Below are 25271 nucleotides of genomic sequence, written 5' to 3'. Positions count from 1 at the left end.
ATGAAAAAGCTCTTTTTATGTGTTTCATTTCTCACAAGCTTTTTGCTTCCTGTCTGTGCTCCAGCTCTCCGAAGAAGAAAAAATCCAGCGATACAGCATCCTCTCTGAGCTCTACGAACTGATCGGCTTCCATCGGAAGTCCGCGTTCTTCAAGCGCGTGGCCGCTATGCAGTGCGTGGCCCCGAGCATCTCGGAGCCCGGGTGGAGGGCCTGCTACAAGCTGCTCCTGGAGACGCTTCCCGGCTACAGCCTGTCGCTGGACCCCAAGGACTTCAGCAGAGGTATTGGAGGTCTCACTGCTGCAACTGTTTGGCCCAGTTCCCCACGCATCGTTTGAGCACTTGCCCTCCCGGTCAGACACTGTGGTTGGCGGCGGATGGGGTTCAAAACCACCAAGCCCCCGCCTGCCCTTGGGTACTTACGAGAATACTTAGGATGATCTAATAAACAAAGAGTGGTGCTTTGCTTGGGGGCTGGCGTTCTTTTGGCTGGTCCCTGTCCTGGCCCTGGTGGTAGAGATTGGAGTTCAGGGCAGAAATAACCGGCAAGTCGTGGACGCCTGTGGGATTTACGTTCAAAAAGCTCGGTGTTGTTGGTGGAAGAAGAGATGGGGCTGTGAAGGTGGGTACAGGCTCAGTTCAGCCACCTTCCAGAGAGGTTTCGTGGGAGGAGGTTAGCGCTCGGGAAAAGGGCAGAGTTTTTAGAGCAATCACACAGTTGTTTTGTACAGAGAGGATAAAGGGTATTTTAAAAGTTTCCACTTGCACACTGAATAGAATCCCCGTTTACCGTGCTTCAGAGAGACAGTAGGCAAGGTCGCTGTTGCTTTCCAGTTACCGTTTTTTGGTGCCCTTTGAATGTAACTGCAAGCTGGCTCCAGAGGGAGAGCCGGCTACCCAGGCCTTCTGTGAGTCACCAGGAGTCGTCTGATGTGTCCTGTGAAACATAACATCTGAGAGTCCAGGGTCGGAGGCTTCCTTCCAGACGCTCTTCCCTGTTCCTCACTGTTTAACTGCCAGCCGCCCTTGGGTCTCAGCTGAACGTCACCTACGCAGAGAGGTCCCCCAGGGTCCCTCAGCCTAAGCGGAACCTGTTTATCTTTCCTCTTTCATCGAATCCTGTTGTTCCTCCTCCTGGCACCTTCCATGATTTGCACGTGCGTTTAAAAATCAGTTGGGGCGATGGTTTCACATATGCTTCCCACACTAGCCTGTGTGCCCTGTGGGAGCAGAGCCCCCGACTCCCACTGTGTCCCCCGGCCGGCACACGGCAGGTGTCCCAAAGCCTAGTGAGCGGCTACAGCTTCGTGTGTTGGTTGCCAGTTGTCGAATAGAATTTCTTGATCTTAATTTTTGAATGAGATGAACAACGTAGGTTTCTTTTAAAAAGTACAACAAATGAGCACATCTTCAAGTGATTCGGTACTTTTTTGGCCTTTTGTTTGGGAGGGGACGCTTGCCATCGTTTTGTGAAAGAGGTTGAGACCGAAGGTAAAGAAGTGCGATCAAATAAAGTAAAAATGATAAATGTTGGCTGGCTATATTTTTAATAAGAAATAAAAATCTCTTTAAACTTCATCTCCGCTGTTGCTCTGGACCACTTCAAACATTTCTCAGAGAATTAGATGGAAATGTTCTCAAACCCTGAACCTGCGGATGAAAGTAAATTGTATTCTCAGGACCTGAAATGTATTTCTATTTCTTGAAATGAGCATTTTCCCTAGCTGGTTACAGAAAGTGAGGGTAGGCACACAGAAGCATACGGTGTTGTATTGGCCAGCTCACAGGGCTGCGTATTATCATTTTCATCTTGTGTTACTGTGTATGAGGATTTGTGAATGTGCTGTGTATGTATGAAGATCAGCCTTTTCCTGAGTGAGGGATTCAGTCTTCCCCAGGAGCTTTTGCAAAAGAGACTGGCAGGGCAGATGGGTTTGCTTAAAGGCAATTGTGGACGTAACAAACTCTCAAATTGGGAGAACTTTCTGAATGCAAGATGTTGAAAATGTTGTCGCTTGGTCATATGTTGCATATCTGTCTTAAGAATAAAGAGAGTCACCTTTTATTGCGGGAGCAGTTTGAATCGCATAGAAATTGTGGCTTGTACACTATTTAGTGTTAAGAAGATTTGTGCTCAGCCTTCCTCATAATTGCCTGTGGCAGGAACTGTATCATTATGTATTTAAAAAAAAAATCAGCATAGGGATATTTGCCTGATGTTTAAGTGAGAAAACCTTCTTGATGCCCTAGTGTTGAGATTCGTTAAATTGGGTCATTTAGAATTCATGGCTTGGTTAGTCATGAAATTGATTTCAGCTTCTTAATCCTTTTTAAAATCTCTTATTTCGTTTTGGCATTCGGTCTTTGCTTCTTTGGACAGTGAGCAAGTATCGCAGGGACTTGTCTTTCTCTGCGTCCCCGTGGTATGAAGAGTGCTGCTGTTTTCCATTCCCAGTGGTTTTTGGAAGACAGACTCTAGGGTAGGAGGTAGATTTTGTGGTGTGTGTGTCTGTGTGTGTTCATGCACCTCCAAGACTTCCAGTTTGGAAAATTATTATGAAGTAAGTTAAATATCTACAAATTAAGGAGAATAGTACAATGAGCCCATCACCCAGAGTAAGTGATTATCAAGAGTGTGCCACTTGTGCTTTATTTTTACCTTTTTTCCCCGTGTATTTGTCGTTTGTGGACGTGTTTAGGGCAAATCCCAGAAATCATGTCATTTTACCCTACGTGCTTAAGTTGCATGCCTGAAAAAGAGGGCATTGCCTCTCATGAGGCTTTCAACTTGACCCACATGCTGTGAAACCCCACCGTGTATCAGGCATCCCACCAGGCATTAAAGATACTTGGGTGAATAAGACACAGTCCTGGCTCCCAAGGAAATGGAGGGTCGGTGGAAGGAATAAATCACGAGGTTACAGGTGCCTCGCTGTACCTGCCAGATAACGCCTGTGGGGCCGAGTCTGTGCACGATACGGCAGCAGGACATGAGAGGGAGGGCTGGCCAGCCGCGTGCGGCAGGGCGGTGGGCGAGGAGGTCAGTGGGGGCTGTGACTGGAGCCCTCAGTCTTCTCTCCCAAGCCGTAGGGCCCCAGACATGCAACACTGTGCAGTGACATGTGTGTTGGGATCCCATTACAAGGTCTCCTTCATGAGGGATCTCCAGGTAGAAAATATTTAGAAGCAGTAATTGTTGCCAGAGGGAGATGGAATAAATAACTCTAAGCTTCTGCGGTCTTAAAGAGGTAATTTTCGATGGCTGTGCAACTGACTGCCTCACCCTAAATTTTACCCATGCTGATTTATTTCAGAGGAACAGCTGCAGAAGTCTGTTGGTAACCTTTTTTTAGCTGTCTGCCTTTATGAGCTTTTCTTATAGGCTAAAGTAAAAAACAAACAAACACATTTTCTAATGGCCTTGGTGGTTGCTAACGAAGGCGCATCAAGTACCAGTGTTTCTTTGAAAAAAGTTGTGTATCTAACTCAAATACATGCCATTGGAAACATCATCTTTTATTATAACCTTATTGTAATGATTTCCAAGTGCTTATTTTTATTTATTTGTTGGTTTAGGGGGAGAGAGAGAGAATATGCAGGGGAGGGGCAGAGAGAGAGAGGGAGAGAGAATCTCAAGCAGGATCCACACTGTCAGTGCGCAGTCTGATGCGAGGCTTGGTCCCACGAACCGTGAGATCCTGACCTGAGCCGAAATCAAGAGTCAGACATTCAACCGACTGAGCCACCCGGGAGCCCTTCAAAGTGCTTATGTTTACATTGTGTCTTCACAGAAGAGAAAAAGTGTACCATAAACCATTTTTTTAACTGTATGAAAACACCCATCCCTTATGAGTTCTTTCTGGGGTGCGTAAACACGGCACATTTCTCTTGTCCTTTGGTTTGATAGTCGAGGCACTTGTCTTTAAATCACCGGGTTTGACACATGCCATCGCACGTGTTTCCACGGAGGCTCGCGTCTCCGGCTCCGTGGCCGGCGCCCTCCTGGAGCCCTTTGAGAACCTTCTGTGACTTCCACCCCACAGGTACACACCGAGGCTGGGCTGCTGTCCAGATGCGTTTGCTTCACGAATTGGTCTACGCCTCCCGAAGGATGGGGAATCCTGCTCTTTCCGTCAGGCACTTGTCCTTCCTGCTGCAGACCATGCTGGATTTTTTGTCCGACCAGGGTGAGTGAGTTCAGACTACCACCCTTTTCAGCACTCTTGGCTCTGGCCCCCGTAAACACTGGGCTTAGGTCTAGGTGGGTGGCGCTTCCCCATCCTCCGTGCCCTCTGCTCCCCGTGCTTCCCTCACTGTCCTCCACGGGTGCCTGATGCTGCTGCCCAGCATTCCCTCCCCTCCCGGACCGTCTCTCACCCCACTCTGCTGCTTCTATGTCTCTGGCTGGTGCCGGGATGCGGGATGGCCCCCCCCCCCCCCCCACAGGCCCCACTTCCTTTTGCCTACATTGTATCAGACAGAAATGTCCAAGTAGAGCGTGTATATAGAGAAGTGCATGGTTCATCAGAACGTAGCTCAGTGCATTTGCCCCCGTGACTGTTAGCGTTTCTGTAACTGGCAGCCGGAGGGGAAACGTGACCAGAACCACAAGGACCCCTGTGTGCCCGTCAAGGGCGGCTTCTGTCTTGCTCTTACAACCAAGGGTGCCGTTTGCCTGTGTTTGTACCCGTGGCATCATGTGGTATTTCTGCCCAGGCGTCAGGTGACTTTCTTCTGGGCCCTTCCGTTGGTCGTCCGCTCCTACGGTTACTGGGTGGCATCTGTGTTTTGGGTTTCGGTCATAATCTGTTTATTTCCAGCCCAGATTCCACCCTGGGTCCAGACACTTGGCCACTTGCAGGGCACGGCCCTTTGCCTGTGCCACAGCCACTTGGAAGGGAGCACGCCAGCACTGGAGCTCCGTGGCGTCCCCGGCCCACCGCCCCTTCTGCTGGGGCCGCTCAGCCAGCCCGTGTGTGTTGCTGGTTGGGCCCCGTGCCCTCTCTGCCCTGGAGATGAACGAGTGGGGAATTTATTCAGAAGTGCTCCTGAGATCGATAACCGAAGGAGGCGAGGTGGGGCAGAGGGAGCTGAGCCTCTGTGCGGTGTCAGCAGAGGCCCCGCCGGCCCACGGAGGGCTCTGTGCTGCGACGGCCCGGCAGTGCTGGCCTGCACTGTCGCGAAAGCCAGGCCCGGTGCCCGGTCCTGCCGTGCCTGCCGAGGCAGTTTCTGGAGACGACTCCCACAGCTGCGTAAGGCCTCGGCTGACCCCGTGGGACTCTGAAGCTGGGATGGCCCTTCAGAGAGACAGCTTGCTGGGTGGTGAGGGGCCAGGCCCGACTGCTCCCACAGCCGGGGCCCTAGATGCACGCTGCTCCCAGGAGGGGGCATGCTCGCCCCAGGAGGGGGCATGCTCGTGGGCGGGGCGGCTCTCTCCAGCAGAGAACAGTCCGGAGAGGGCAGCACTCCCGTCCCTGGTGGTGCACCGCTGTCTGCCGCGGAGCCGCCCCTCCTTCCAGGTGTTCCTGCGGGGATCTGCCATGGCTCGGCCACCGCACTCCTTCACCGCGCATCCTCTGTCTTCAGGGCTTTAACGTTAGTGGGTATTCCTCCCCCTCTGCCTGCTGATTTCCCCCGACTGCTCTCCTTTCCTGCGGTCATAACAGTCTCCTCTGCTCCAGGATGGAAGGGGGGTGTGAGGCTTAAATGCGTTAGTTCCAATAAAGCATTTATCCTGGAGCTTATACTACAACTGGTAATGGTTAGCTTCAGAACAAGTACTCAAGTTGGCGTGCGATTGCCTTTACAAAACCAAGAAGACAGTCGGTCTGACTCACGCGCTCTTCTAAAACGGGAGAGGAAAGGGGTTCTTTCGTAGCTGTGACAGCACAAGTGCAGTGCTGTGTTTTAAGCAGAAACAGTTGAGGACCTTGGCTCAAGGTGAAGCTCAAGCGTGCGTCACAGGCTTGGGTGAGATTCCTCTTGTGGGGCCTCCTCCTCCATGTCCCGTGTGTCCTCGAACTTCAGGCTGGCCACGCGGACTTCACGTTGTACCTACCACATGTGCCCATCGTGTGCCGTTTTCTGTGCCCGGTGGCACCTGCTGGAACTTGGGACTGTCACGTTCCTCAGGTGACTTCCACAGCGGTCTCGGAGCGAGGAGCTCCCGTAACATCTCGCTGCTAATGCCCTTGACGCGCTTGCCACGTCCCGTGGTTATTTGTATCTCTTTGGGCTTCGCTGCCCAGACAGGGTCCCCCACGGATGGCGGGACAGCTCGTCCTCTGTGCCCACTTGGTTTCCGCTGCCTTTGGTGCGGCATTTGAATTGTGTTTGTCTTCCTGCCGCCTGCAGAACTCGGCCATTGAGGACTCGCATGGCAGCTGGCTTCGTGAACGGTCCGCACCTTGGTTTCTCTGAAGCAAGGGTTGCAGACGAAGGCAGAGTTCCCAGAACAGGCCGTCTCTAGTGTCCAGCGGTGACGCAGGCATGGGTCTGTCCCTTGTCTGCTGTATTGAACGTTTGCTTTGCGATGGGCGACTGGCTCTCCTCACCGCCCCCCTCTCCCCGAGGGTGCTTGAACCGCCCCCTGCCCCAGCAACCGTGACGACATAGTGTCCAGTCTGAGTGGAACCTGCCCGCTGGGCCTGAGAGTTCTGATCCATGGCACGTGTCCCTCCCCACTCTCGTCACGGCCCTGCTCTCTCTTGGTACCGCTTTCCCACATGCCTCACCTTTAATTGTGTGCCATGTTGCACGACCGTGAGTCACGAGGACGGGGCCCCACGTCCTTGTCCGGAGCTGCTCACACCTTCCTCTGCTTCTTCTTGCAGTTTTTTCTCTTACATATGCACCCCCTGTCCTGCAGCAGGGCCTTTGTGCTGCCGCCCCCCCCTCCGTTCCCTGTCACCAAGTGACTCCTCCAGGTATGGACTCCCTCTTGGCAGCTGTCGGCAGGTGCCGGCACGACCAGACCCTCCCACTCTGTTCTCTTCCTCTGTGCGCTGCTCACGGCTGCGGTGAAGTATCCGCACATCGCTAGCTGGTCAACGTCTGTCGTCCTTCCTGGAGCTCCGGGGAGAAGGAGCTTGCTGGTTATTGGAGGTCATGTCCGTTGGTGATCTAAAGACCTTGAGTTTGAAAGCAGAGGAACTTGGGGCGTCTGACTGTTGAGCAAAGAGTCGTCTCCTTAAAGGCCTGTGTGTAATGGTATTTGGGTAACTGGAGTCTTTGGAGAAAAGGACAAAAGTCAGGAGGTCTCAAGAGTTCTTTCCTCTGATGGCTGTAACCTCGGATCGATAGTGACGTTCTCCCTGGGCCTCCATTTTCTCATTTGTACAGCTAGGGTGGCACAGTTGTGAGATAGTTTGTTATTATTTTAACGACCAATATTTTAGTTTATTGGATGACCTTTCCTCTGGAGAGCTCATGGTATCATTTATACAGTTGATAGTTAACATTTCTACATATTGCTGCATTGAAATGAAGTGTGGACTAGGAAACAGCCAAGAAAGAAAGAAACGATCCTGGGCTTGAGGGGGGTGCTTTCTAGTCTTCTTGTCCTACGTCAGACTGCTTGGGCGTTTGCAAGGTGAAGGCGCCACGATCTGGGGCTTTCTTGCCCTTCCCTCTCCCACATGCACCCCAACTGTGTGCAGATCTGAGTGAACTCGTAAGATACGAGGACGGTTGTTAACACAAAAGGCTTCAGTTCCCAGCACTCTTGCCAGTTTTTGCAAGATGAAAGTACTAACTTGAGGATGTATGGACATTTCTTGGGAAGCGTGACCGCGTTAACCTTTTACGATCACTGACGTGGGGTCGCTTCTCCTGACTGGGCGTGCCAGCTCCCGTGGCATTGTGGCAGTGCATTGGTGAGCCCCGTGGGCTGTAGGTGCAAACCTGGTCCTGTGTGCTGCCCAGGGGCCCCTTGAAAGGGAGCGGGATCCCTGACTTCACGAAGGCTCAGCGTGGCGGGCGCCCCTTCCTGCTCTTACTTGCCTGTGCCCTGGCCGTCTGCATCTCTGCCTGCGTTCTGGGCCACGCCTGTTTCTGCCGCCTTCTGACTGTGACACCCCCTTCACGGAGCCTACCCTGCTCACATGGTCCTGGCTCCCAGCGCTGCCGGTCTGTCCCCTCTACCCCTCCCGCCCCCACAGCCTGTGAGCTCCTCAAGGACAGGGAGTGTCCCCGATACCTGGCCCAGAACTTGGCTCCTGGTAGGCCCTGCGATGCTGCGGGGCGAGTGGGGGCTTCTGTCCCGTTCGGTGTGCCCCTGCTGTGCTGCCCAGCTCCTGTGTCTTCTAGCTGGCCACTTTAAGAATCCTGTAGCCTTTGACCTTCTGCAGCAGGGTTCGGGAAGCCACTGCCCGGGGGGCCAGCCCCAGCCTGCCACCTGATTTTGATTCTTGTGTTGGTGGTTCTAGGATGGCTTTGTAGTTGCTGACCCCACATTCCTGTGGAAATAAAAGGCTTGCTGCTTTCACATCAAGTTACTTAAAGGCAAGGGGAAAAATTAGGTAGAGATTGAATCTGACAGATTCAAATGAAAAGTCCCAGATGAGAGGATAAAGATTAGCCACACAGTACGTGTGGTCCATGAGTGCGGTGCAGAGAGACGCCCCGCTTTAAGTAATTCCTGTTGGTGCCTCGTGAACAGACGGAGGGTGGGGGTGGCGGTGCTCCTGGGACTGTGGGACAGCCAGTGAGTGAACCTGTGTTAGGGAGCTTCCTCCATCAGACTTGGTGCACCGTGTTGTGGCGGCAGACAGGGTGATGTTCTTGCTGTAGGTTCAGATGCTTCGTTAGTGAAATTTAAACTTCGCATAGTTGCTTGGGCTTGTCCCTGCTGGGGACTAATGGGTTTTTGGGTGTTACTGGGTTCAGTATTTTGCTGGAGGCGACTGGGTCGAAAACCTGTCAAAGCTGCAATTTCTTATCTACTTGGCAGGATTCCTGTAGATTAGAGAACAGGTACCTGGATTGAGTGCAGTGTGTCTGATGCAAAAAAGTGCCTAAAAAGTGTCCTAGGACATTTCTGTTGTTTCTTGCCCAGGGGACCAGGACTCCAGCTCCTTGGTCAGAGGTCAGTGGTTCTTTTGCCTGAGGTGCCTTAAGAGGACCCGAGAGAAATGGAATCTCAGGTGCCTGGGTGGCTCAGTGGGTTGAGCGTCCGACTTCGGCTCAGGTCATGATCTCATGGCGAGTGAGTTTGAGCCCCGTGTCGGGCTCCGTGCTGACAGCTCAGAGCCTGGAGCCTGTTTCAGATCCTGTGTCTCCCTCTCTCTCTGCCCCTCCTCCACTCACGCTCTGTCTCCCTCTGTCTCAAAAATAAATAAACATTAAAAAAAAATTAAAAAAAAAAAGAAATGGAATCTCTCATCAGGAGAACGGCAGAGTGAGTGCAGAGGGCTGGTCGGCGTGCAGATGTTCTGAGTTGTGTCATAGGTGATGCACAGTAGCACCATCCCTCCCATCTGATGGGAGCGGGGAGGGGGTGGGGGGCAGGTGGGAAAGCGGGGGAGGGCCAGGGGAGGGCCGGGCCGCCAAGGAAAGGCGGTCAGTGGGTCTGGCACTCGAGCGCGTGCCGTCTCCTTCCTGGCCGACGTCCCGCACCCCACACTGAAGTTGTTGGGAATGTGCCCGTTGCTGCCCTGCCACTGAAGGTGTGGAGTGAGATCAGGCAGTCAAGTCGTGGTCCTGCTGGAGGAGCGCAAGAATCCCAGTCGCTGTGGTCTAGAACGTGAACTCGATTGGCGGTTAGCACCCGAGGTCGCTGGTCTCTACCCCTGAGGTGGTGTGTGGGGCGCCTCAGGGCCCGGAGCTCAGAGCTAGCCTCAGTTTCCCTGTCCTAGAATGGGATTATAAGGTGCATCTTGTGAGGGTAGTGTGAGAGTGAGTGAGGTAATGGCTTGGACGTTAGAGCAGTGCGGGCCTCTGGAGTGGCCACTGTGTCGCCCGTCCCCCCCACAACAGTTGTCATGCTTTTCCTGCGGGAACCCGAGTATCTTACTAGACTGTATGTTTTAAAAGAAAATGTGTTGGGAAGGCACTCGCCTGCATACGGTTCACCCACTGAAGGTGCCCTGGTACATCCCCAGGGTCATCTGGCCGACAAACACTGTCATCCTCCTTGAAGGAGGCCTTACACCTGTCAGTCTCTGTCCCCTCTCAGCCCCCGCCTGAGCCCTCGGGAGGCATGCCGAGGTGCCCCAGAAATAGTTTTTTTAATGTTTATTTTTGAGAGAGAGAGAGAGAGAGCGAGAGCGTGTACAAGCAGGGGGTGGGCAGAGAGAGAGGGACACAGAATCCGAAGCAGTGGGGCTCAAACCCGCGAGCTGTGAGATCATGACCTGAGCCAAAGTCGGATGCTTAACTGACTGAGCCACCCAGGTGCCTCAAGCTGGGTACCTTTGAAGAGGTTACCGAAGCCTGGTTTCCTGGTCTGTTTTATTTTATGGGAATGAAACTCCGTGCCCTACTCAACCGTGAGTCATCGTGAAGCACAGGTGGGGTGGGAGATGTGAAGCACAGGTGGGCTTTGCAGGTGTCGAGAGCTGCTGCTCATTACTGTGGTAACCGCTCCTTCTTCGTCCCCTCTTTTCCCTCCCTGTCCCCCCACATTCCCTTGTGTCATCCGTCTGTCCCGTGTATCGCGTTCTGAGTTGCCACAGACTTGGATTGAATGCCGTTGTCTTTATGACTTCCGTGACCTTGGACAAATAATTTAACTTCCTTCAGCCCTAGTCTCCTTGCCCGTCCACTGGGGACGAGAGTGTCTCACAGGCTGTGAGTCTTACACGTTCGGCGAAGTGCCTAGGGTGGTGCCTGACCTCGTCGTGTGCGTTCGGTGGTAAGAACGTTTTAGGTGATTATCTCTAGAGAACCGGCTTGAGGAAGAGCGTCGGCTAAGGGGAGAGAGGAGTCCGTGTAAACAGGTGGGTACAGGAGCATCATGGGGTAGTTGACAGTTCTTTTCAGAGGTGGAAGAGTGTTAGGGGTGATGTTCCATGAAGAAGGTGACTTTGACCTTGAAGAACCAATTGGTGTTTGCCAGACCAGACTGAGCAGAAGAAATAGTGTCACTTAGAAGATCTTTCTCTAATGCTGGTGGAATTAAGAGTATTTGCTGTGTTTAGGGCAAGCTGGCCACGGTAGCTTGGTGGCAGTCTGTTGTCTGGGATTTGGGGAAGCAGAGCGGATGACCAGTGGTTGTACCGTACGACCCAGCCGTGGCGGTCCTGGGTGTCCCCTCAAGACCGAGAAAGCACGTGTGCACACAGACACTTGGCCACCGGTGGTCACAGCCGCATTGGGTGTAATGGCCCTGAGACGGGACCAGCACAAGTGGCCATGGACAGATGAATGGATGAAGAAGACGCGGGGCATCCTACCTGGATGACTCTCTCTTCCTCATCCCTTCCTGCTTTCCTTTTCCCTGCCGTCCTTCCTTCCTCGTGGCTAACTTGTGCTCATCCTTCACGTTTCAGCGTAGACACCACGTTTATACTTTCCTATGAAGCCTTTCCTGGGCCCCCAAGGCCATCTTGGGTTCCTCTGCGGTGTCTCCACTGGCGGATGTAACTTGCCTACAGGAGCACTTTGGACCCACTCTGTGCCTATCGCTTGTCTAATGGACAGACTGCCCGCTGGGGCTGCCGGGTCTCTTAACCGGCCGTTTCTCGCCCCTGGCACCTCGTGGCGTGCATTGGCGTGCACGTGTTCTTGAGTGCACGAATAACACACGTTTTCCTCTTTTCAAAAATAACTTTATTGAGATTGAAATCACGGACCACACAATCACACTTTCGTATGCTCACAGATATGTGCACCTCCATCACAGTCATTTGTAAACATTTTTATCACCTCAGAGAGAACCCTGTCCCCTGTAGCCGGCTAGGGGCACGTGTTGGCACTCATGTCGTGTTGAATGCATTCATCGTAAGTACTTTGGTTTGCTTGCTTTCTTTTCCTGGCCCACTCTTGCTGTTCCTGGCAATGCCGTGGTGAACATCTTCAGGTCTTTGGCTTTTTTAGCAGGAGGGAGATTTTATCCAGAGAGGGCTCACTGGATCAGTCATTTTGGACGTTTTTATTGCTGTGGAAGCATATTGCCAAATTGCCTCTGGAAGCTTGGTTCTGATTATACTGCTGGCAGTGTGCTGCCGATTCAGTACGTACAGGGTGCTGCCTTGGTGTTTTAATTTGTATTTTCTTGGTAACTTGCAAGGCTGAGTATTTTTCCTGTGTGTCTGTATGCTAATTGTATGGCTTTCACATGAAATCCTTCCAGTGTTCTCATCACCTTCCTGTGTCTTGCCTCATTCGAGTCTCATTGGTGGGGTTGGGAGGCAGGTAGGGTCCCAGCCCCCGGCCTGTCGAGGTTGCTGACGTAGAGATGCCGAGTAGTTCACCCAGAGACTCCCAGTTATTCAGGGTAGGCAGACTCTAGAAGGGGGCTTTTAGCCCTCGTCAGAGGACATATGCACAGCTAACTATAAAATCTGTCCCGTGCCATAATAGACCTGGATGGTGCCCGGCAGCATAAAGGGGTTGGGATGCCTCCTACAAGTGTTTCACTGGACTAAAGCTGAAAGTGTCAGGAAAGTGTCTTAAACATTTTTATGGTGGTCTCCCCAGCAGACCTTGACATTGGAAACAGAGATGCCACCTGTGTCCCTGAGCAGATCTGTCTCCCCTCCCTTCTTGCTCTCCTGGCCCCTTCCACTGTGGCCGCCAGGACTTAGGCTCTGTTGTGGCAGATGCCCTGTTTCGGCTCAGCCTTCTTTCCTTCCTGAATGGTCCGTTAGCCATCTCCTATTAAGCTGGTGGCTCTTGAGCGTGGGGGTTTGGAAACGTGTGGGCGTGTCCTGGATGTGACTGTGGTCACGTGTGTCATCTGCACTCAGTCGCCGGGAACAAGCAGCCCCGGGCAGGGGTGAAGCCAGCCGTGCATTCAGGGCGCCAGCAGCACCCTGGGAAACTGCTCTCCCCTGAGGGCCCTGCTTCTCCTATAGCTCGAGTCCTCGCGGCCTAGAGCTGGGGTGTAGCCCTTTCCTGTTGCTGCTTCTGGACCCATCACCCCTGCCTTGGCTTTCGTTGGGGTCATTTTCTTTCTTTTTTTTTGAAAAAAAATTTTTTTTTTTAATTCTTGAGACAGGGAGAGACAGAGAATGAGCATGGGAAGGGCAGATAGAGAGGGAGACACAGAATCTGAAGCAGGCTCCAGGCTCTGAGCTGTCAGCACAGAGCCCGACGCGGGGCTCGAACTCCCGGACCATGAGGTCGTGACCTGAGCGGAAGTCGGAGGCTCAACCGACTGAGCCCCCCGGGCGCCCCAGTTGGGGTCATCTTCAAACAGCCCGATCGTCCTCCTCACTTTTTGATACCTTCACCTGCTGGCCTGCCCTCCCCCGCAGCAGCTCCGCTGTCTCTGTTCTCCGTGACCTGAGTGTCCCTGGGCAGGGTCCGTTCAGCACTCTCTTGCTCTTGTCCATGGGTGCTTTCTCCTGGCGGATGTCAGCAGGATTCTGTCCGTGTGCGCAGCTCTCTCCTGTCCCTGGTGCTGAGCTCTGCACCCCGGATGGCCTGCCCCTCCGTACCCCGCTCGGCCAGATGCTGAGGCCAGAAACCGGGAAGGCAGTCCTGACTCTTTCTCTTCCCTGTCAGACCCTCCTCTGAGTCCTATCAGCAGGTCCTCAGGGTCTCACCTCCTCAGTAGGCCCCTGATGTGGCCGCTTGTCCCCACCTGTGTCCTTATAGGCACAGGGGAAACCACTGCGAGGTCTCAGCTGCCCCTTCGGCCGCCTGGGGTCTCCCTGGCCTGGAGCCCTGCACCTGCTGTCACGTTCGTTGCTTTTCTGCTTCAGACTGTCCATGGGCTCCCGTCACGTTGAAGAGTCGACTGGCCCCACATCATTCCCTCCTTAGCCCCCCAGACCGGCCTCCCTCCATCCGCTGCTCAGCTTCAGGCCTTGTTGCTTTTGTCTCTGTCCTCCCAGGAAGCTTGTTTCCACCCTGTCTCTGGACCGTGTACTTGGGTCTTTCCGCTTGAATCGTCTCCCCACGATGTTCGTGCGACTGCCTTCTCTGCGTTCCTCGGCTCTGAGTTCATGTGCCCTGTTCGCCGTCTGCCTCGTGGCACCCTTATCTCCTTGCCCCTTCGTGGCTAGTCGCCCTCCTGGCCGGAACACGAGCGTGCTGGGGGAAGGCTCCGTGTCCTGGGCACGCTGCCACCTAGGACCGTGTGGGGCAGGTGCCGCTCAGTGTTTGTTCACTCACCGTCCAACGAGGGAAGTTGTCCAGTTTCCCTCCACCTCCTCTTCCCCTTTTATGAAGTGGGCACCCAAGCCCGCTTCTTGTGGAACCGTGAGGATTAAGACCCATCATCCCTCCTCCATCTGCCTTGCGGCTGGAGGCTCCCGAGGCCGAGTCCCTCCTCTCCTGTGCATCACTCAGCTGTGTGTGGATTCAGGTACTTGGTGCAGATAACACTTAGCCCTCGGGGGAAATACTCACATGTCAAAAGAAAATGTTGCTGAGCCAACCGTTAGCTCAGAATGTGCAGGACCAGTTCCAGGGCCCCAGTCTGGAGCCAGGACCCAGGACTCAGGAGTCTGTGTTTCACCGGGACTCCTGGGAGGCCAGAAGAGCCGGTGTGCTCCAGGGGCTGAGAAATGGCCTTTGAGAAGCAGTGGGGTATTTTTCACGGAGTCCTCATCACTAATTCCTGAAAACCAGCATCTTTCTCTTGCCTTCCTTAGTCATCATTTCTTTGGTTAGGAAGTGAAATACACAGGCTCGCTGTCCTCAGAGGGGGCCTCTGGTGTCCCTGCTCCGTGGGAGCCAGTTTTCCCAGGTCACACTTGTGGCTTGACATCCGGTGAGATTTCTTGTAGGAAAAGTCATGCAAAACTACACGATGGCGTTACATTTATAGATTTGGCAAAATGCTTTCATTGAGAGGAGAGCCTGAGGTCGACGTGAAGCGGAGTTGTCGAGGCCGAGTGTCTGTCGGCAAAACCTTCCTCTGTGAGGGAGTTGGGAGGGCAGGCTCAGGACTGCGCGGTGTCAGGCGGGACGAGGCGCGTACGGACAAGCCCACCTCCGTGTCCCCACCCCCATGCTTTCTCGCCTGCCGCAACTGTAGACTTTTTGTGGATTATAGTTTTTTGGTGACCTTTTGTACTTGAGGGTATGTTAATATGTCTCGTTGACATTTTTTGAATTTAAGTAAATTGTGAGATGGTATCGAAATCAGGGGCGCCTGGGGGGCTCAGTCCGTTGAGCGTCCTACTTCGACTCAGGTCATAATCTCGTGGTCCATGAGTTCGAGCCCCGCGTTGGGCTCTGTACTGACAGCTCGGAGCCTGGAGCCTCCTTCCAATTCTGTCTCTCCCTCTCTCACTGCCCCTCCCCTGCTCACTCTCTGCCTCTCTCTCTTTCTCTCTCAAAAATAAACATTAAAAAAAAAGAAAATAAGAATACATCATTTTACTAGATTTTGGTATCAGAGATTATGGAAAAAATAACATCGAGAGTCTCCTATAATGGGGACTAACGGATGAAAACCCAGGGTTTGGGTTTTAAACTCCACGTGTTGTAACTATTCCCATTAGGAAACATACAGTCTTCAGATTTAAGTTTTACCTCCCAGCTTTGTGTAGCAAGGCATCAGGAACTGCCATACGAACTCTGCCCAGAAATGAAGGCCACAATTTTTAAATTGTCAAGGTAATGTGTATTATTTGGCTTCACGTTTTCCATTCCTGTCGTGCTTTTTTTTTTTTTTTTTTTTTTCAACGTTTTTTTTATTTATTTTTGGGACAGAGAGAGACAGAGCATGAACGGGGGAGGGGCAGAGAGAGAGAGGGAGACACAGAATCAGAAACAGGCTCCAGGCTCCGAGCCATCAGCCCAGAGCCTGACGCGGGGCTTGAACTCACGGACCGCGAGATCGTGATCTGGCTGAAGTCGGACGCTTAACCGACTGCGCCACCCAGGCGCCCCTCCTGTCGTGCTTTTTACCCCTCGTAGGTTTTTTTCCAGATGGCACCTGTGGTTTCTTCGGAGGTTTTGATTGAGGTGGCTTTCATTTTTCACCTGGGTGGGGAGAAGGGAGGATAAATGTATGAACCCTTATGTGGGAGCTCCTCCACAAAGGGTATGATTTGTTTCCCCTGAGGTTTATACAGTCCCTTTTGTTTGTTCGGAAACAGACAGAAGGGGCTGAACCCAAACGGGGCAGAAGTGAAGGGAAGCTTTTGACTTCTTGTAGTTGTGTTTGAAGAGATAAATACTGTGTAGCACAACATAATAAGTACCTGCTAGCTAAACGCGTTCTCGGTGGAGAAACCACACATGTAACATAATGAGCAGAAAAAACTCTCAGTGTGTCAAAATCCCAAATATATTAGCGGACTTAGTAGTTATGGGAAAATACTAATTTGCCAAGTTTTACGTGAACCAGAATAGAACACCCTGGGGTGGTATCACGAGGGGCCCTTTGCGCGTAGCCTCGACAGGACTCCGTGGGCCACATGGGGCGCGCTGTCGGCCGTGGGGTGCGGTCTTGCTGTCCTGTTACTTGCCCACCATCTTAGAAAGTGTCTGCGTGCCATTGCCCAGGCCAGATGTGGCCGTTTCTGGTCTAGAATATGGCGGTACCTCCCAGGGGATGTCCTTGTCTCCCGGGACCCCTTTCTCGCCTACCGGCCCCCCAGACTCTCAGGTGGTCTTCCCATGGCACGTTTTTATGCAAAGCAGTCCTCTGCTCAGCACGCGCGCAAGGCTTCCCGTTGCTACAGAAATAGAGTTCAAGTCCCTAGTGTGTTTGGCGGTGTGCTTTTCAGTGTGGCCCAGCCCGTGGCTGCTGCGTGGACGAGGCCTAGCTGCTGTCCCCGGAACAGAGCCTCCTTGCTCACGTGTGAGCTTCCTCTTCGGGGTTTCTACTGCCCGGAACGCAGCACTGACCTCCCCCACCCCTGACGGCTCTCCGTGACACCTTCAGGCAGCAGGAAAAGTCTTTCTCCTCCGTGTCCCCCACACTTCTGCAACCGTGCTTGTCACTTGCACGCTAACGGCAGGACTTCCTGTCTGTGGACTGTGTGCACTGAGGCCGGCAGGTGGGGTTGAGGCCTCTTTTTCCTCAAACCCCAGCCCAGCATGAAATCTGGCTCAGGGGGGCTCCATAGGTGCTTGTTAAGAATTGCCCCGTTTTCCCTGACACCGCTCATGGGTAGGTCGCGGGAGGATCATGCTTTCCTTCTGTGCTGCTGGGAGGGTTAGAAACAGTGTCTGTGAAGAGCCTAAAACGTAGTATGTGCTCAATAAACTGTCATTGTCACCGATGGTTTGCTTCTGACTTGCCGAGGTGTTTCCACACACGTTGCACACGCAGTTCCTGGAGTGAGGGATCGAGGCAGGACGTCGTGGGCATCAGGGAGGACGGCTCACCTGCTGTCATTGCAACAGTGGCCTTCAGACTTTCTTGGCCGTGACCCAACTTAGGAAGTACATTGTGTACTCAAACCCGTATGTTTCATGAAGCAACATCGATTATGTGTGATGTCCCGTCTCAGCCAGCTCCGCTACTGGAACGAGATACCAGATGGGGTGGTTTAAACAACAGAGGCCGATTTTCTCACAGTTTTGGAGGCTGGAAGTCCAAGATGGAGGTGCTGGCAGGTTTATTCTGAGGCCTTTCTCGTCAGCTTGCGGACCGCATCCTCTCCCTTTGCCCTCACAGGGTCACCCTCTGTACGAGTCTGCTCTAATCTCCTCCCATTAGGACTGTAGTCAGATTGGACTGGGGTCCCCCTGTGACCTCGCTTTGCCATAATGACCTCTGTAAAGGCCCTGTCTCCAAATTCAGTCATATTCGCTGTGTCCTACTGGGCATGAGCACTTCAGTGTATGATTTTGCAGGGGACACACTTCTGCCTGGAATGTGAACTCTGGTCTATCCTGTCCCCTCCCCTGGGATGCTAGTCACTGCCCTCTAAGCTGATTTTTATGAACCATAGAGAAGTCAAAATTTGCCTTAAGTTACAGCACTTTCCTTTTAGAGCTGGTGGTGGAATTGAAATGGAGGGGACTCGTTTGAAATGGGTCTCCTGCACACTCCCAGTGTCTCTTACGACCAGTGGTCCATACGTGTCCGTGTCTCCTCCCTGTGTAGCATGTGCACAGAATAAAGTTGATTGGCTCACGCAGCCGTTGTATCTCCCTGGTGTCCTGGGACATTGACTTAAGAGAGAGGAAAGAGGCATTTGTGCACGCTTCTCTGTGCATCTTTTTTTTTTTGTTTTGTTTTTTTGTTTTTTTTTTTAAGAGATTGAGTTGAATTCAAATTGATATTGACAAGGCATCTTCTAACTGGCAGGGATCTATTTTGGGGCCAGAAATGGCATGTCCCTTAGTAAAAGGCAGAGGCCTTCTTCAGGCTGTTCAGGTTTTATCTCTTCTCTGGGTGATTATCTGGACAGGTGACTCCCCCTTTGCAGGGGAGGAGAGCCTGTATGCAGTCCGGACAACACCCAAACCGCAGCGCAGAGTGCCAGCCCGTTTTCTCTGCGTGAACAGCACCGGGAGTCTGTGTCATGTGGTAGGTCGAACGGTCTGCAGAGGCAGGGGGTTTGGACGGTGCTGGAAGAAGAGAGCGTCACAAGGCTGCTGACTGAGCCTGGCCGACTGCCCGCACCCGCCTGTCACGGCACATCGTTCCGTCGTCGCGAAGGCGAGTTCCCGCTCAGTGTCCGCAGGTGCTCCTGACCTTCCAGCCGTGTTTTATGTACTTCCGGGGATGATGTCAGTGAACCTGGGAAGATGCGAAGGTCCAGGGGCTTATTTGTGTCGGACGTCAAGGCTCTGCTCTCTGTGTGGCTCACGGCAGTGGGGTAAGAGAGCGTCCCAGAGTGGCGCCCAAGGCAGTGTTGGTGCAGCTGGCCTTGGATTTAGGTAAAGTGACAGAAAGAGCCGGCGGTGCTGGAGCGGGAAACAGGAGGGCACCGCCTGCGGGCGGCTTTCGGGCTCCCGGAGGCTGCGATGTCGCGGTGAGCCTGCAGGGGCAGGGTCCTGTGGCCGGGCCACGCGTGGTACGGGAGGGAGCGTCCCGAGCGGGGTGGTTTCTCGGCCCCTCACAGAGCCCGCTGCCTCCTCAGCAGCAGACGGACGCCCCGCGCCCCGTACCCAGCCCAGCGCCTGGCTCACCGCGGGGACGCGGGCCACGATCCCGTTGGTTCCGTGCCTCAGGCCCCCTGTGGCTTTAGCGAGTCGAGTTCACAGCGTCACCAGCAGTACCCCGGGCGTGGACGCTGCCCGGGGCCCGGTGCTCACGGCCTCGCACGGGGCGCCCGAGCAGCCCACCCGCGGGCGCTGGCGAGGCGGGCGCTGGCAGGGCCGTGTGGCCGAGCCGGGGGGCCCTGCAGTGCGCACGTGGGGCTCGGACCCGTGGCCTCCCCTTGGGTTTGTTTGCGCCTCTCTGGTGGCCTCATTCTCCGTGTGAGCGCCCGGCCCACCTGCCCCGGCCCTGCCCGTCTGAGGCCTGACCGGCCTCCCCCTCCCGGCCGCCCCCTCCTTCTTCCCGCTCTTCCTGCTGCGACTTTTCCCAAGCGCGGCGCCCTCAGGGCGCAGAGAACCCGGACCTGCTCTGCCTTCACGGAGGTTTCTGGGTCCCGAGAGGGTCCCGACGGCGCTGGGTGTCGCACGCTGGGCCCCGGGAAGGTCCCTGCACGTGCCCTGACACGCGTGGGCCGCTTGAGCCTCGCGGTCCTTACGCTTGCTTTGCGGTGAGGAGATGAGGTCAGAGGTCGGAGGTCAGCTAGCCTGCAAAGTCTCCACTGTAGGGTCGGGAGGGAGGGGGCTGTGGCCTCAGGCTCTGGAGTCTGCGCTCCGGCCGCTGGCCCCGAAGGCCCCCTCCCCGATGAGCACTCCTTCCTCCGCTGAGTGTCCCCGCCCTGCCCTGATGAGGAGCCCGGCCACGTGCCACACCTTAGCTTGTCCCCGTGCAGAGTTCTCTGTCAGCTTGGGTACTGGTGTCATTTGTTGGAAAGACAAGGATTGGAGGAGAGAGACGATGTCAGATTGCGTTTATTCAGCGGCTTCGTTTTATCCCCAGCTCATTGCTTTGCTCCTCAACCCAGAGAACACGCGTTAGAACTTCCTCGTCATCGGGGAGCCTGGGTGGCTCAGTCGGTTGAGTCTCCGACTTCGGCTCAGGTCACGATCTCGCGGTCCGTGGGTTCGAGCCCCGCGTCAGGCTCTGGACTGATGGCTCAGAGCCTGGAGCCTGTTTCAGATTCTGTGTCTCCCTCTCTCTCTGCCCCTCCCCCGTTCATGCTCTGTCTCTCTCTGTCTCAAGGATAAATAAACGTTAAAAATTAAAAAAAAAAAAAAAAAAAGAACTTCCTCGTCATCCGCATCACAGTGGGCTGGACCCTGGCCCGGGGAAAGCGCTCTCCCCTGGGCCTCCCTCCCAGTTGTGTCACGGGGTGAGGGAGGGTGGGAAGGAAGAGAAGTTGTGTATTTTCCCGATGTTTCCGTGGTCCTCACTTTGACGTGGCCTCTGTGTTGCTCACACATGGGCGTGGCGGACGCGGGCTCCCCGGGACCACAGCTGCATCTGGAAACGTGACAGATCTCTGTAGAGGGAAATCTCTTGTTACACTGCAACTTGTGATCATGTGTTGTAAAGTCAGAAAGGTTTTTTACGTCGGGGACGTGCCACGGAAGTATGTTTATGCCACTCACATCCTTCTCCCTGGGGGAGAAACCAGAGCAGCTGGAAGGAAAGTTCTGGTTTTGAAAAATTACAAGATTAGTATTATGTAGAAGTAATTCTTTGAGTATTGAAAAGCAAGGTTATTAACAACCAGAAATCACAAAGTAGGTCAGCGAGGGTGTAAATTTAAAATAGTCTCTGAAGACTTATGGTGGGGATTTAAGAGTTGAGCTCTTGGCTGAGGTGCCTCGGTGGCTCAGTCGGTGAAGTGTCCGATTTCGGCTCAGGTCATGATCTCACAGCTCATGAGTTCGAGCCCTGCGTCGGGCTCTGTGCTGCCAGCTCGGAGCCTGGAGCCTGCTTCGGATTCTGTGTCTCCCTCTCTCCTTGCCCCTCCCCGGCTTGTGCTGTCTTCTCTCTCAAAAATAAATAAATATTTAAAAAAATTAAAAACAAAGGAGTTAAGCTCTTGGTATATTTAAAATATAGTTTTATTATTATTTTTAATGTGTATTTATATTTGAGAGAGAGAAAGAAACAGATCACAAAAGGGAAAGGGGCAGAGAGAGAGGGAGACACAGAATCCGAAGCAGCCTCCAGGCTCCGAGCTGTCAGTACAGAGCCCGACGTGGTGCTTGAACCCACTAACCATGAGATATGTGAATATATGGGTTTTTAAAATATATATTTAGATCTTTTTTTAAATGTTTATTTATTTTTGAGGGAGAGAGAGAGAGAGAGACAGAACACGAGCAGGGAGGGGCATAGAGAGAGGGAGACACAGAATCCAAAACAGGCTCCAGGCTCTGAGCTGTCAGCACAGAGCCCGACGTGGGGCTTGAACTCACAAACCATGAGATCATGACCTGAGCTGAAGTTGGATGCTTCACCGACTGAGTCACCCAGGCGCCCCTAAAATATACTTTTTAAAATAAAAATTTGCTCATATTTTACGCTTATATTTCCTGTGTTTTTTTTTTTTTTTTAACGGAGGACCTGGTCCTTTATTCCAAAAAGACACTTGTCAATTTTCAGCATGAATACAGTTACACTGTTGGTTTCTTTCTCCCAGTCGGCGCCCGGAGAGAGCCCACCAAAGGAGAGTGTGTTGTAAGCCCAGAAGCTGCTGGATGTGCACCTAACAGACCTCACACAAATCTCACCAGAAGGGGAATTGGGCCGGGAAAGAAACTTTAAAAGACCAGCACATGTCAGCCCAGACTGTAGAGAGCTCTCAGCCCGACGGGGTGGCCAGGGTGCCCCAACCCTACAGAAGCGAAGTTTCAAAGTAGTATAAAATGTAAAACCAGTTTTGTACATAAGCTATTCAGGATTTCTCCAGTACTAGCTGATACAAAGCACAGTGAGACGGCACTTTCAGGGACAGCAGCTTCAGACCCAGAGAAGCGGGGGGTGACAGGTGTTTGTTTCATGCGGCTAAATCTAGTGGCAAACACATAATTCTCTTAATTTTCTTCTTTCTTTTACGGAGGCAGGAGAGCAGATAAGTGGTCACCTCCACATAAGGGGAACATGACCCATTCCGTGGGCGGTTGGGAAAGGGGTAAGGAAAGGGCAAGGATCTGGTCTCAGGTGGAGGTCTCACATCTTAACTTGGTCTCTTCTGATGAAAAAAAAATCAAAAATAAAGTTGCTTACAGATGGCTGGGAGCCGAACCCTGAGCCACACTGTCTTGGCTGACTCCTCTGGGAATCTCCTTTCCGCACCCTGGCCCTCACTGAGGTGGGCCCCTGCCACTCTCCCCGCCACCGTGGGGAGACGCGGGTGTGCGTCAGCTGAAAAGTGACTTTCTGCACGTGAGGACTGAGGGCGGGGCAAGACTGCTGCTTCAGGACCGCGGTGTCATGAGGAATGTTTTGCAGGTGGTCGCTGCGTCAGCAACAAATAAGGCAGTTGCCAAGTGTGTTCCTCGCGGCATGTTTCTTTTTTTTTAAATTTTTTAAATTTTTAAATTTTTAAATTTTTTAAAAATGTTTGTTTATTTCTGAGGCAGAGAGAGACAGAGCATGAACGGGGGAGGGTCAGAGAGGGAGACACAGAATCTGAAGCAGGCTCCAGGCTCCGAGCTGTCAGCACAGAGCCCGACGCGGGGCTCGAACTCACGGACCGCGAAATCATGACCTGAGCCGAAGTCAGTTGCTCAACCGACTGAGCCACCCAGGCGCCCCCTTCACGGCATGTTTCTAGAGACACTTGGCACCGCACTCGCACTCCCTTGAACGTTGTCCCCACCGGTGCTCAGCCTCAAGCCCACCCGGGGCCTCATGGGAGAGACAGAGGCGGGTCGGCAAAGAGACAAGAAGACGCAGGGGTGGGGTGGGAGGCGCGGCAAAAGGAGACAGCAGCCTTCCAGTTAAAGGCCAGCCCTGGGTTTCAAGGCCAGCTTGGGGCACCTTGGGGCAGGCTCAGAGTGGGGGGCCGGGGTGCTGTGCATCTCGCTCGGGTCAGGCAGAGGCTGGCCAGGCACCTTGTGAGCAGAGGTGCTGCCTCGTGGTGGGGGGTGGGGGGTCTTGGCTTCAGTCGTGGGTGGTCTGCTCCTGCTTCGTCCCCAGTCTCTCAGCAAACTCAGCACGGGCCTCTGCCTCCTGGGGTTTATCCTCAAGAATCCTTGTCTCTTCCTCCGCTTGGCCCTCCTCCTGAGAGTACTTTCCTTCAGCAGCACTGAGGCCCTCCAGCTTCTGGTCCGCCAGTGTGGTCCACTCCCCCATCTCCCGGCGGCTCAGCTCACGCCTCTGTGCATTCCGGGCCCCCCTCCGTCATCAGCAGCGTCCCCGCTGCCACTCCGTGCCTCCGGGCTGCCCCCTCTGCAGCCTAGCTTCTCGGAGTTGGATTTCCTAGAGTTCATCTTCATTGTTCTTTTTAATATATAGTTTTAATGTTTGTTTATTTTTGAGAGAGGTAGAGAGAGAGAGTGTGCATACAAGCACGAGTGGGAGAGGGGCGGAGAGAGAGGGAGACACAGAATCCGAAGCAGGCTTCAGGCTCCGAGCTGTCGGCACAGAGTCCGATGTGGGGCCGGAACCCAGAACAGCGAGGTCATGACCTGAGCCAGTCGGACGCTCTTGTTTAAATAAGTTTATTTATTTTTGAGAGGGAGAGAGACAGAGAGAGAGAGATAGAGAAAGAGCACGAGCATGAGTAAGGGAGGGGCAGAAAGAGAGGGAGAGAGAGTCCTAAGCAGGTTCTGCACTGTCAGCCCGGAGCCCAATACAGGGCTCGAACTCATGAACTGTGAGATCATGAATGGAGCTGAAATCCAGAGTCTGATGCTTAACTGACTGAGCCACCCACGTTTCCTTTCCTTCACCTTGTGAGGCTCGATTTTCAGTGCCCTTCATATGTCCCTCTTGCTCTCACGAGAGGCTTTCTTGGCTTCCGTCAGCTTTTGCAGGGCAGTGGCCGGGCCCTCCTGGGCACCCTCCAGCTCCCCTTCAACCGGCTGGGTCCCGGGGCTCGGGGAGGCCACCTCAGCTCAGCCTGCACCGAGGCCCTCCTTTCCCCTCCCTCCTGCAGGCGCTCGGCCCCCTCCTCTGTGCCAGCGGCTGCAGAACCTGGGTGTTGTGCTTCACCGCCTCCACGGTGCCCACCCGGCCTCGGCTCGCTCTCAGCTTCCTGCCTCCTCTGCCTGGCACCGCAGCTGGTGCTCCTACAGCTGTACTTGCAGTCCTGACCTCTGAACTCTAATTTACGCGTGGAAACCGGACATGTCCCCTGAATTTCAAAGGGTCCTAATATCACCGTTGCCCCAGCTGACTTATCTTTTCCTCGAGGGTGTCACGGTTTTCTTCTTGGAGGCCTAAAACTTTTGGAGTCGTTCCCAAATTATCCTGCCCGGCCTATATCCTCTTTCCCTCCCCAGGCCCAAATTTTTATTTAAATTCTAGTTAATTAATGTATAGTAGAGTATTGGTTTTAGGAGTAGAATTAAGCATTCATCCCTCACATACAAGGCCCAGGGCTCATCAGGACAAGTGGCCTCCTTAGTCCCCATCCCCCAGCTAGCCCATCGCCCACCTGCCTCCCCTCCAGCAACGCTCAGTTGGTTCTCTATCATTAAGAGTCTTTGATGATTTGCTCCCCTCCTCTTTTTCCTTCCATATGTTCATCCGTTTTGCTTGTTAAATTCTGCATCCTGTATCCTCTTAATTGTTTGGATAGGTCCTCTATCCGTTCTGATGCTTGAGTTTTTCTCACGTGGGATCCCTCTTCCCCCTTCCACTGTCCCAGCCACGGTTCAGACTTTCAAGAGCCAGTTCTTGGACTCCTGTCCTGCTTCCTGGCTTTGCTCCTTCTGATCCATTCTTCACACGGAAGCCAGAAGTATCTCCTTGAAATGCAAGCGAAATCGCATCCTTCTGTTCCCTGCGAGCGGTGGTGACGGCCCCTCTCTGTCTTAATAAAGTCTCAGCTCCTTCTCAAGGACGTTGGCAATTTGATCCAAACCATCTTTTTAACCTAATTTCATTTCACTTCCATCTGCTTAACCTGTATCTCCTATCTGCTGGACTTCTGTGTCGTTCTTTAAGTGTGT

The 25271-nt window shown here is 53.4% G+C and overlaps 1 protein-coding gene across 6 annotated transcripts in view; it reads left to right on the top strand.

The window, feature by feature from the left end:
- Window positions 1-25271, top strand: part of TRAPPC9 (trafficking protein particle complex subunit 9) — a 570776-nt gene that overhangs the window by 77216 nt on the left and 468289 nt on the right. For 5 of the 6 annotated variants that reach the window (XM_019459757.2, XM_019459760.2, XM_019459758.2 and 2 more), the window contains 2 exons: window positions 65-281; window positions 4043-4186. In XM_019459757.2, coding sequence (XP_019315302.2) covers window positions 65-281; window positions 4043-4186 — 361 coding nt within the window. The remainder of the gene's footprint in view (window positions 1-64; window positions 282-4042; window positions 4187-25271) is intronic. The other variant, XM_019459759.2, reaches the window with a different exon arrangement.

The sequence above is a fragment of the Panthera pardus genome, unplaced genomic scaffold, assembly GCF_024362965.1.
Source record: "Panthera pardus isolate Hobbes unplaced genomic scaffold, ASM2436296v1 HiC_scaffold_7, whole genome shotgun sequence".
NCBI classification, from domain to species: domain Eukaryota; kingdom Metazoa; phylum Chordata; class Mammalia; order Carnivora; family Felidae; genus Panthera; species Panthera pardus.
This window is presented reverse-complemented; position numbering and strand designations above follow the sequence as displayed.